Source organism: Neovison vison, chromosome 7 (genome assembly GCF_020171115.1).
Source record: "Neovison vison isolate M4711 chromosome 7, ASM_NN_V1, whole genome shotgun sequence".
NCBI lineage: Eukaryota > Metazoa > Chordata > Mammalia > Carnivora > Mustelidae > Neogale > Neogale vison.
The window spans coordinates 93101174-93114250 of NC_058097.1; the positions used below are offsets into that span (position 1 = coordinate 93101174).

Genomic DNA, 13077 nt, shown 5'->3' on the forward strand with positions numbered 1-13077 from the left:
CCTGAGCTGAAGGCAGCGGCCCAACCCACTGAGCCACCCAGGCCCCCTCTTGTCTCTTCTCTTACTAGTGTGTCATACTGATTGATTTGTGAATGTTGAACCACCCTTGCAGCCCAGGAATAAATCACACCTGGCTGTGATGGATAATCCTTTTAATGTACAGCTGGATCCTGCGGGCTAGGATCTTGTTGTGTGTGTGTGTGTGTGTTTTTTTTTTTTTTTAAGATTTATTTATTTATTTGACAGATCACAAGTAGGCAGAGAGGCAGGCAGAGAGAGAGGAGGAAGCAGGCTCCCTGCTGAGCAGAGAGCCCGATATGGGGCTTGATCCCAGTACCCTGGGATCATGACCTGAGCTGAAAGCAGAGGCTTTAACCCACTGAGCCATCCAGGCGCCCCTAGGATCTTGTTGAGTATTTTGGCATCCATGTTCATCTTGGTCTGTAATTCTCCTTTTTGATGGGGTCTTTGCCTGTTTTGCGGGTCAGGGTAATGCTGGACTCATGAATTAGTTTGGAAGTTTTCCTCCTGTTTCTGTTTTTTTGAAACAGCTTCAGGAGAATAAGTATTATTTCTTCTTTAAATATTTGGTAGAATTCTCCTGGGAATCCATCAGGCCCTGAACTCTTGTTTTTTGGGAGGTTTTTGATCACTGCTTCAAAAGATAGTTCATTCTTCTGCCTCGTTTACCCTGGCAGTCAGCGTATCCAGTGTAGACTGCATTTCATTTGTATTATTTTTATGTTTGGCCTGATTAGATCTCATTTCTGCTCTTAGAGATTCTATGTCTTTGCTAATATTTTTCTCAAACCTAAATATTGACTTCATGATTGTTGCTCTGATGTCAGTTTCTGACATCTTGGTTATATCCATATCCATTAGGTCTGTGGTAGAGGCCACAATCTCTGATTCTTTCCTTTGTTGGGGGTTCCTCCACTTAGTCCTTCTATTGTGGGAGGCGGTTGAGGGAATGTACAGAGTCCAAAGTATTAAGCACGACCCAAGCAAGATGCACCTGTTTTATAGGGACCTTAGGGTTGTCAGCCTCTTCCAGCCTGTCTTCTAGGGATGGGCCTGCTGCGGCTGTTACTCAGGCAACCCTGCTTGGGCAGAGTTGCCATGCTCCCTGTTGGGGTGTGGGGTGTGGGCTCAGTGAAAACTGGTTTTGGGGGGCTTTTGTTCCATGGCTGCTTTCCCAGGCGGCTTTCCACGTTTCTTCCAAGAGTCAGAGCAGTAGTGACCACATCCAAGCCTCTGTCTCAAGACAGAGAAATCACAGTCTGCTCTTCACTGAGCTCTCCAGGCCACACTGTCTCCATTTCTGTCTGCACTGCTAAAACCCACAGCCTCCCCAGGCCTCCACAGTCTGCACCCCACAGCAAAACTCCCAGTGGTGATAGCCAGGGCCAGGCATGTCTCTGCCCTTTGTGCTTCTAAAACCACAAGCCACCCCCAGTTCCACACGCACACCTGTAGCTCCTGGATCCTGTCTGGGGCCTGCACTAAAGTCTCTTCCTGGCCACCACAGGTCCACCAGTCTGTACCTGGTTCCCAGCATGGGGCGCTCTTGTGCTCCTGTGTTATATCACCTTCCCAGCGCCAGCGCATGGCTGCTTCCTCTCCCTTCTGCTTATCTTCCAATATCTGCGCAGCATCACGGCTCCTCACTTCATACCTTGAGATTGTTGGAGATACTCTGTTTGTGGAGATCCAGATATATATTCTTACATCTCAGGCTGATTTGTGAGTGTTCAGAATGGTTTGGTAGATACCCAGCTAAATTCAGGGGAATGGTTGAAATAGAGTTCCCTACTCCCCTGCCATTTTTTTCCCGATCCCCTTATATTATTTTCTAATAATATATTTCTAATAATAGATTTTCTAATACTGAAATATCCTTATGTCTCAGGATAAACTCTACATTTTGTTCTGTGGAATTTTGTTTGGTCGTATCTTAACTAGATTTTTTTTAAAGCATCTGTGCCTGTGAATGAAATTTTAGTCTTAAATGCATTAATATTGTTATGATTTCTGCTTTTATGTAGCTCTTTTACTTATTTTTAAGATTCTGAGAGAGAGCGAGCATGCGCATGTGTGTGCAAGAGCGGGGGGAAGGGCAGAAGGAAAAGAGAGTTTTGCTCCCTGCTGAGCAGGGGCCCCACATGAGACTGAGTCCCAGGACCTGGAAATCATGACCTGAGCCGAAGGCAGACACTTGACCAGCAGAGCCACCCAGGCGCCCCTGTGTAGTATCTCTTTTAAGTTATTTGCTGTATGTGTCTTTTTCTTAGCTAAAGCCAGGAAAATTTAAGTTTTTATTTCTCTTTTATTGGCTGCCTTTAAAACCATATCCCCTTACTCTTTAATTTTTTTCAGCTGCATGTACTGACTCCCTTTAAGCAGTTACAGACTTGGTGTGTTTCTACTTCTTCCCCATCTTATCATTTTATTAGTTGTCCTTTGTATCTTTAAATATACATGTATTTGTTTTTAAATTTATGTTTTGGTTTATAATCTTTACATGATACTTTGGTTCTGATTATAAAAATGTATGCACACTACCTTTCTCTTCATAATTAAAATAATCTGGATTGCCCCATAATCTGGAAAGCCCCATAAAGGACCACAGCTGGCACAGGAGGGCACCAGCACCGAGGCGTCAGCACTGATGCCAGGCCCGCAAGGCCTCCTGGCGCAGCCCTGACTTTGCGGGCCCCAGCTAGACTTGCCGGTCCTGTAGATAACTGGCAGTAAATCCTCCTGTAGGGAGAATTCCTGTAAGGAATAGCAGCCTGCAAACTTTCTTTCTTTTTTTTTTTTTTAAGTTCTGTCATCTTAACATCTGACAACTTAGGGTACACATAAAGGTTAGTCACTGGTCAACATCCTGACTCCTATGACCAAGTTAGGGTTGGGTTAAAAAAAAAACTGATGGGGGTGGGGCGCCTGGGTGGCTCAGTGGATTAAGCCGCTGCCTTCAGCTCGGGTCATGATCCCAGGGTCCTGGGATCAAGCCCCGAATCGGGCTCTCTGCTCTGTGGGAAGCCTGCTTCCTCCTCTCTCTCTGCCTGCCTCTCGCCAACTTCTGATCTCTGTCTGTCAAATAAATAAAATAAATCTTTAAAAAAAAAAAACTGATGGGAAAGGAGTATCTCAGTGGGTATTTCCCATCATGTAGAAAAGCTGCACAAACATGGTGAATGAGGCTTCTGGCCCTTTCTCAACTCTGCTGTTCCGAGCCACCATGCAACCCCCCGCCAGAGATGGCCCCTGTGTATTGGCAGGCTGCAACCCATGAGCTAAAGACCTGTGGCTGGTGCCTAAGTCAGATTTGTTTTCTACACATCCAGTCTTTTAAAAACATAACCCTGGAGAGCAGATGTGTAAGTATTGACTGCCTGCCTCAATTCTGTATGTCATGAAACTGTGACCAACATTTTCTTATCATAAATAAAGTCAGTGAGTCAATCAAGCAATCCAGATGAACCCTTCAGCTCTAAAAAAAACCCTGAACAACTGTTGGCTTTCTAAATCCCTGATGCAGAGACCCCGCTCCCCCATCCAGGCTGCAGAAAGGCATTACTTAGGCTCATGTGTACCCACTTCAATGTCCCCAGTATTGGAAGGATTAATACTGTGATGAGCCACCCCTCTTGCAAACCTGTCAGTCCCCCAGGAATGGAGGTTCCATGTTACTGTCACATATTTTTCCTTCAGCCTGAAACTCATTGAACTCACTCTACATTCTTCCAGTCTTGGAATGTCTTTTTAAAATGAAATATTTGATTGTCCAGTTACTGCTGAAGAGGATGAAGGGGAAGAAGAGAAAAATGAGGTACCCTGAGAACAGTGAGCCAGCCAACATGAATCACTTGGTCACATGTAATTTTTTTGAACAGGTTCAGCCCTGGTGTGAAATATCATATCCTCCATTTTTCATTTTTTGAGGGACCTCTACACTGTTTTCCAGTGTGGCTGTACCAACTTCCACTCCCACCAGCAGAATAAGAGGGTTCTCCTTTCTCCCAACTTCTCCAATATTGGTTGTTTCTTGCCTTGTCAGTTTTTGCCATTCTACCTGTTGGAAGGTGGTATCTCAGTGTGGTTTTGATTTGAATCTCCCTGATGGCTAGTGATGATAAACATTTTTTTCATGTTTCTATTAGCCTTTTTTTTAATTCATTTATTTGACAGAGATCACAAGCAGGTGGAGAGGCAGGCAGAGAGAGAGAAGGAAGCAGGCTCCCTGCTGAGCAGAGAGCCCGATGCGGGGCTCGATCCCAGGACTCTGAGATCATGACCCGAGCCGAAGGCAGCGGCTTAACCCACTGAGCCACCCAGGCGCCCCTCTCTTAGCCATTTGTATGTCTTCTTTGCAGAAGTGTCTGGTCGCATCTTCTGCCCATTTTTTGACTCAATTATTTGTTTTTTGAATGTTGAGTTTGAGAATTTCTTTATAGATCTTGGATACCAGCCCTTTGTACTGTCATTTGCAAATAAGTTCTCTCATTTTGTGGGTTGCCCCTTTGTTTTGTTGATGGCTTTCTTTTGCTGTGCAGATGCTTTTGATCTTGATGAAATCCCAAAAGTTCATTTTCACTTTTGTTTCCCTTGCCTTTGGAGGTGTGTCTAGTAAGGAGTTACTGTGGCTGAGGTCAAAGAGGTTGCTGCCTGTGTTCTCCTCTAGGATTTTGGTGGATTCCTGCCCCAGTCTGAGCTCTTTTATCCAGACTTTTCATGAGAGACAACAAAGTGATGGTTGACAGCATGGGTGAAATAGGTGATGGGGATGAAGGAGCTGCTTGTCCTGATGAGCCCTGGAGAATGCATTGAAGGGTTGAATCACTCTGTTGTATTCCAGAAACTAATATATGTGAACTATATTGGAATTAAAGAATTACAAAAAAGGAAAATAATTTGCAGACTGTGTTAGGTGTATGGAAATGTTTAGTCCTGTCTTTCCTATTTGGTTTTGTTGGTAAATCTAAACCTATTATAAAGTGAAAAGTTTATTAGTAATCATTGTTTTTTATTTTTTAATGCATAATGTGGCATAATTAGTCCTACCATTACTTACTAGTAATTGACACCTATTCTCTTCTATTGTTTTATTTATTTATTTATTTATATTATTTAAACATTTTATTTATTTATTAGACACAGAGAGAGAGATCACAAGTAGGCATATAGGCGAGGGGAGGGAGCAGGGCCTCCGCTGAGCAGAGAGTCCGATGGAGGACTCGATCCCAGGACCCCAAGACCATGACCCGAGCCAAAGGCAAAGACTTAACCCACTGAGCCACCCAGGTGCCCCTGTTGTTTTATTTAAGTAATAGCATTTATTTACCAAAATTGAGTAATACACAATATAGAAATCACAGAAAGAGCAATTACAGATGTTTTATGTTACGGTAAAACATATATAACATTATGTATTTTATCATAATGTAGTTTTCTAATCTAGAATGTGTGTGTCCTTACATGGTGCTCTGTGAAGTTGGTGCCTGCCATTCCAAGGGCTAACTACCCATGGAGAGAAAAATTATGGTTGTAATACTAGAATGATTAATACCAACAAAGGCTATTTAGAAGTTACTGGAGGGGATAAAAGAGAGGTGATATGGGGGGACCGCCTTGGTGACTCAGTTGGTTAAGCATCAGAGTCTTGATTTTTGCCTCAGGTTATTATATCAGGGTCATGAGACTAAGCCCAAATCAGGCTCCACACTGAGCATGGAGTCTGCTTAAGATTCTACCTCTCAGGTGACTGGGTAGCTCGATGGGTTAATCCTCTGCCTTAAGCTCAGGTCTTGATCTCAAGATCCTGGGATCGAGCCCCACATCATGTTCTCTGCTTGGCGGGAAGCCTTCTTCTCCCTTCTCTCTGCCTGCCTCTCTACTTGTGATCTCTCTGTCAAATAAATAAATAAAATATTTTTTTCCAATTTATTTATTTTCAGAAAAACAGTATTCATTATTTTTTCACCACACCCAGTGCTCCATGCAAGCCGTGCCCTCTATAATACCCACCACCTGGTACCCCAACCTCCCACCCCCCCGCCACTTCAAACCCCTCAGACTGTTTTTCAGAGTCCATAGTCTCTCATGGTTCACCTCCCCTTCCAATTTACCCAAATTCCCTGCTCCTCTCTAACGCCCCTTGTCCTCCATGCTATTTGTTATGCTCCACAAATAAGTGAAACCATATGATAATTGACTCTCTCTGCTTGACTTATTTCACTCAGCATAATCTCTTCCAGTCCCGTCCATGTTGCTACAAAAGTTGGGTATTTATCCTTTCTGATGGAGGCATAATACTCCATAGTGTATATGGACCACATCTTCCTTATCCATTGATCCATTGAAGGGCATCTTGGTTCTTTCCATAGTTTGGCGACTGTGGCCATTGCTGCTATAAACATTGGGGTACAGATGGCCCTTCTTTTCACGACATCTGTATCTTTGGGGTAAATACCCAGGAGTGCAATTGCAGGGTCATAGGGAAGCTCTATTTTTAATTTCTTGAGGAATCTCCACACTGTTCTCCAAAGAGGCTGCACTCATTCTCCATCTCCTTCTAGCCCATCCCACCCATTCAGTCTTTTTTCTCTCTTTCTCAAAAAAAAAAAAAAAATGTATATGCGTGTATGTATATATATATGGTTGATTTCAAGATACAGTTAATTGTTAATGTTTATAGGAAGGGAACATGATTAGATTTTTTATTTTTTCACTACTGCAATGTACTGTCAATTGCTGTTCAACTTGTAAAGCTGCACTCACTAATACTTATTTCAAGAATAGTGAGCACTCTTAAGCCTCAGATTTATGCCTTCTGAGACTCCAAGGAATGGGAATCTTTTCCTGGAGGACAAAAGTGTTCATTGTTCTTGGCACAAGGTATATGCTGTCAATAGTCCTCCATTTCTTGTTAAAGGTGCATGTCTTTGTTCCTGGCAAGATTTGAAGAGTGCTTGGAAGAAGACTTGCTTGAATTGAAACTTCTGGAGTGAAAGAGTGGGGTTGGAGTAGTCATGGGACAGAAGTTACTTGTTATTCAAGAAGAATCAGTGTTGGGGGCGCCTGGGTGGCTCAGTGGGTTAAAGCCTCTGCCTTCGGCTTGGGTCATGATCCCAGGGTTCTGGGATCGAGCCCTGCATCAGGCTCTCTGCTCAGCAGGGATCCCGCTTCCTCCTCTCTCTCTGCCTGCTTCTCTGCCTACTTGTGATCTCTGTTTGTCAAATAAATAAATAAAATCTTTAAAAATAAAAGAGGTATCAGTGTTGGGACTGTAAGTGATCAGGAAAAGTAAGGCATCCTGGCAGTCATTTGGTGCGTGATGTGCAGCACTACACGAATTTCTCAGTATTTCAGATCCCATGGGTCATGACAGGGAGGAGAGGAGAGGAGAGAGTTGGTGCCCTCTGGTGTCTTCACTGGCAAGCCCTGTCTTGTCCACATAGTGGCTGCCTCCCGCAGTTGCCTGCAGCTCTTTGCCTGAGGGTGTGCATTGGCTTCTTTGGCCATGGCAGTGAGCTCGTCAGCCAGGTAACCAATGTCCATAAGAGCAACATTCATTCCATGCAGGTCTTTTTTGCACTTGGATGGGATGACTCAGGGCTGTTCTGCATGTATTTAAAACATTCTTAGTGGATGGAGACAGAGTTGCCCAAGCAGTGACCTCTAAACTAACACCCTGTCTGTGTGTCAGCTGCACTCCTTCTTCACATCTTAGCTCCCATCATTTCTTCCCACCAAAGATCCTTCCAGAGAAACTACTTATACTCACATCCTTGTCTTAGAGTCACTTTCTGAGGCACCCAATGCCTCATAACTCCTAGTGCTGCCAAGAATGGTGGGTGTTGTTCCTCTGTGTCCCAGGAGAGGATCTACCTTTTAAAACACACACAAAGCTCAGTCATGAGAATCAACTTACATTTTTCCCTTGTGTAGGAGAACTGAAAATCCATGCATGCAAGGCAGTAGAGTGATCTAGATAATAGTGAGATTATTCAACTTGTCACACAAAGTGGAACACTCAGGCTGGAAGGAGACATACATTGTAGTATCGTTATCAGTGGTAGTGTTACTGAGTTCAAACATCCATGACCCTAAGTCATCCCATCCATGTCTTGAAGGTTCTTCTTTGACTCCCATTTTGTCCATAAGGGTAATTCTTGGCTATATGCTCACCCTCAACTCACGCCCAGTCCTTATCTTTATATCCAGTCCTAGACTCACTCTCATCCAACCCTACCTCCCCTGCTCCCACTTTCCATGTCCCTTCCTCCCTTTCTGCTCCCCAAAATTTCCCAAGATCCATCTTGGCTCCAGACTCCTACTCTTCAGGTGTTGGAAGTTCCTTGGGTCCACCATCTCTCCTGATCCCCTCTGGTTAGTAGGAGGGGGTGTGAGTATGAATGAAGGTCTTGCTCTACCTTTCCTTATGTCCTGGCCCTCCAAGGGGGAATGGGCCCCAGTCTGGAGTCCAGGATTGCCTGGATATTAGTCTATCTCAAAGAAGGAATTGAATTCAACTATAACTATACATTGGAAATCAAGGAAGTCTCAATATATTTCAGAAGAATGAAACCCACAAGGGTTGTTCTTTGATCATAATTGCACATGTGCTGGATTAATCAAGAAAGGATAACTAGGATTTCCCCATATATTTGGAAATTGAATAGCTTTTTGAATAAAACTGCAAAAGGGAATCTCATAGGAATAACCGGTATGATCTGAATGAAAATGATACTGCTTGTGTGGCATTAACATAGACTTCCTTCAGTCCTGGGAATTCAACTTTGGATAGAAAGATTTATGGTGTTCAAATCATCCCATATTAACGGAGAAGGTGTTACACCTAAAACATCTCTAGAAACACCACTTATCTCTGTAACCTCACTAGGTGTCAGTGTGGGGTTTACATTATGTACATACATGGAAAAATGACAAGCTGATTCTCATGCTTGCTCTGTGTGGGATCTCCATGACACTTACTAATTTAAGTCATCAGGTTCATCATAAGCTTTTCTGTCAATGGACTTCTGGACAGCACCCAGACAGTGTGGCACCACCAGGAGTCTGAGAGTGGGAGAGGAAGAGTCAGAGGTAACAGGGATAGCGAGAGGAAGGGACAAAGGGGAATTGCATGAAGACAGGTGGGACGTGGCCCAGGAGTGTGGAGGGGGAACCATGGCCCACGGAGGAGGGGCTTTGAGTGTTGGGGCAAGATCAGAGTTCTCTGATCCAGGGCTCCAATCTCCCTCCAGTGGCCATTTCACTTGGGAAGGTGAGTCCCCGTTATTTGGCCTGGGGATGTGGGACCTAACCTCAGGATCTGTCAGGGAGAGAGGTGGCTTGAAGGAGAGCATGCTGCTCTTTGGCAGGTAGTTTCTAGTGCTTGCCCTGTGGGGAGGTGACCCTGAGCCATCTCCCTCCCTGCCCCTGTCCCTGCTACATTCCTCCTGCACCAGCAGGGCCTAGCTCAAATTCCAAAACCAGGCCCCAAGTCCTGCAGCCTGGAACTGACACAGAGGCACAGCTGATCTCAACCCAGAGTATTGAGAATAAGGTCCTTATTCTCCCTCTGGAGCTAGCAATGTGCAGTAGGATGAGGGGTTGCTATCCTCAGGTTCACTGGCCATCCTGACACAGGATGTTAGGTGAATGGCTTCAATCCCTACAGCCTTCTCCTACAACCAAGCAGAAATGTCATACTTCACCAAGCTTTCTTCTGCCTGTGAAGAGATGGCAGTTAGTACTCGAAAGTAAAGTTTGTTCCTTACCAGACTGATGGAAATGATTTCATCCATCTACCATGTCTAAAGAACCTTTCATTGAAAATACAATCTAAAGAGACATGCAGTAAATTTATAACACATGTGAAGCTCCCTCTAGGTTTTCATTTTGACCCTGTCACCTATGTGTCACTGAACACTTTATTAGCGTGGTCAGAATAAACTCTCACGATCAAGATCATGGTGCTAGATGATGACTTGGATCAGTGTACTTTCATATATCCTGACCTGACTGGAAATTATTCCTAAGAGGAAGAAGAAGGAAAGAAAAATTACAGTAGTGTAATTGTGTAGTATGACAATTTTGGTGGGCAAATGCATTTATCTTTACATTTTTAAAAAATATTTTACTTATCTATTTGACAGAGATCCCAAGTAGGCAGAGGCAGGCAGAGAGAGAGGGGGAAGCAGGCTCCCTGCTGAGCCAAGAGCCTGATGCAGGGCTCATTCCCAGGACCCTGAAATCATTTCCTGAACCAAAGGTGGAGGTATCACCCACTGAGCCATCCAGGCGCCCCTGTAACTCCATTTTGTATGTCAGTAATCTTTATTATTGAATGTAGTGGTGCAAGCACTACACATTATGTAGTGACATTGTCAAGTTCGGTTCATTCTTCACTCACACAGAAAGAAGGAAGTGATTTCTTTGTGTCTGAGGCGCTGACACAGAGGCCTGCCTCCGTGTAGAGAACAGGCTCCCTGGAACCAGAGCTGCCTCCGTGCCTCCCGCTGAGCAGCCCCAGTTTACAGCATTGCGGGAATTCCCAGGGAAGCGGGCAGAGGGCGCCCAAGTGCCTCAGGCCAGCAGGGGCGCTTTGTCTGCCCATGCGCCGCAGCAGACTTAGGGAGCAGAAGGCTCGCCATGGCGTCATCTGACGCTGCTTCCTCACAGCCAGAAGGGTTTCTGCCACCAGCTGAGGACCCAGTGCCCCTCAGAGGGCCAGGGCTGCATTTGCAGCCAGTTCTGATGCTACCCTGGAGAGACCCTCGGGGCTTTGCAGCAGGTTGGTGCCTCCTGTGGTGTGATGCAGAAGTGGCCTTGTTGGCTGAGAGCTGAGGAGGGGGCTCTGGGCGGCTTCCAGAAACCTGCTGGTAGGTGAGCCGCCTCATTGTTACATTTTTGGTGTTGTTCCCACGGTTTGGTCCTCATTTTCCTCAAGGATATTTGAACAAGAACTATTTTACTCAAGGATCCCTGGATGGAGGGCTCACGGGGATGCCATACTGGAGATGCCATGGTTGGTTGGTTACAGAAGCAGGCTTGTTTCTTGGAAGAAATCCTGACTCAAGAGGAACAAGAGCAGCATGTAGTTGGGAGCTGAAAACACAACCTGCTGACTCTCAGGGTGTCTTAGAAGAATGCACTTGGGGCCCACTTGCCGATTACTGCCACAATCAGAGCCCCAGGTAAAAACAAAGTGCCGTCCAGTTTGTAACCTTCAAGGTTAGAAGTATCAGCAAATGTTGGGTTTGTTGAGAAGGAAGGAAAACTGAATGCAGGCCAAAAAAGCTGTGACTGATCCTTTGGCACATTGGGGAACTTAGGAGAGGTTCACTGTGGTCAGTGACAGAGGGCAATTTGAAAGGCTGTTAAGAACCAGAAGTGCATTGGAGGCATCTGGTAGTACAAATCTTTATGGCTTTTCATGGGGGAGGCCTGTTGGAGGAGGTGGGGGGGGCTGGATAGAGCGATGAGAATAGAGTTCTGCTAGTTGGAATAGTGGGACACCCATGTGCAAGATCAAGTCCATGTCCTCCTGTTGGTTCCCCATTTATTTGGAGTGGTAGTGTGTCAGAACACCCCCTACCAAAACCTCTTCCCTCTGCTGTGACATTCCCCTTATGACTTTGTCCCTTCTGATCAAGATTTGCCTTGATAAACGAAATAAGTCAGTCAGAGAAAGACAGGTACTATACGCTTTCACTCATTTGTGGAAATTATGATATAAAACATATGAGCAAAGAGAAGTTAAAAAGAGGCAAACTAAGAAACAGACTCTTAACTAGAGAACAACCTGTTGGTAATCAGAAAGGAGGTGTTGGTGGGGCGGATGGGTTCAACAGACGATGGGGACTGAATTGTATTCTTGTGATGAATGCCAGGTATTGCATCGAACTGCTGAATCATGATTATACAGCTGAAATGAATACAACAGTGTGTGTGAGTTAATTATACTATAAATTAAAACTTCAGGAAAGTTTCCTTGGAGGAATTTCAAATCAACAGTCAAGCTATTTGTATTTAGTGGGTTTGTGTTTCAGTGCCAGCAAAGCCTTTTCTAGTTGGCATATCCCATGTTGGTTGAGTGTGCATGACAGTTGTAAACTACTCAAGTGAGCCTTGAGGAGCAGAGAGGTTTAAAAGGGAGAAACTCTCACCCACTCCCCTTGTGAAGGCTGTATCTCCTCAAGATTGAAACCAGTGAGCCAGCATCACCTCACTGGGGATGGTGGTAACACAAAGGATTTGAGGAACAGCAAGTACAGAACCAAAGTAAGGAGACAATTCCAAACCATATGTTGTTTCTAAACCAGAACTCTAGATATGATAGGAGCCAGCTAAAAATATATATTGGCACTTGTTTGGACCGAAGGAGGGAGGGTTTCTCCATATGAAGGCCAACTCAGAATCCTGTATGCCTCCTGGAAGTGTCCTCCACGAGTGGCTATGAGCAAAAGTGAAATACTGTGAGAGTGCACTGAATGAAATCAGGGAGCGTGTTTGGGACATAGAGTACACTGAAAAATGTGAAGCATTCATTAGAGAATGTGTTGTAGACTAGGAATACTTCCAGGACATTTCCAAACAGTATTGTTCTTTCAAAAGAACAGTTTAGAACTCTATGTGTTATCAAAAGCGGTCTGTTATGTTGTAAATTCAGAAACCATGCATTTGGCTTAGAATCAGGATTCAGTTAATAGTAGAGGTAAAGGAATGACTTTTGAATTCTGAACCATCTAAATGTCTAGAAATGCTCACGAGATCAAAATTAGTGTTTTCTGGAAAGGCCATAATCCAAAGAAGTTTCCTCCTTTTGCAAGAGACTCAGAGATGCAGAAAATGAGGTGTTCTTTGCACAGAATATGGAGAAGGAGCAATAGTAAGGAGAGGGATGCAGGCCTGGTCCAGACATGTGGGGAAGGCTGTCTCCCCAGATGATTTGTATTTCAGTTGGTGCAGTATTAACCTTCTTGTGACCAGATGATGTATAGGTCAAGTCAGGCTTTGGTTCTTCCTTTAAAGGTGTCCCGTGGACCCAAGCGTCCATTCCCTGTG

At 44.6% G+C, this 13077-nt stretch overlaps 1 protein-coding gene across 1 annotated transcript in view; it reads left to right on the forward strand.

Moving 5' to 3' along the window:
- LOC122913426 overlaps positions 1-7112 on the forward strand; it is a 72178-nt gene extending 65066 nt beyond the window's left edge. The window contains exon 6 of the mRNA XM_044260165.1: positions 6938-7112. Coding sequence (XP_044116100.1) covers positions 6938-7013 — 76 coding nt within the window. The 3' untranslated portion in view covers positions 7014-7112. The remainder of the gene's footprint in view (positions 1-6937) is intronic.
- Positions 7113-13077: the final 5965 nt, after the last annotated feature.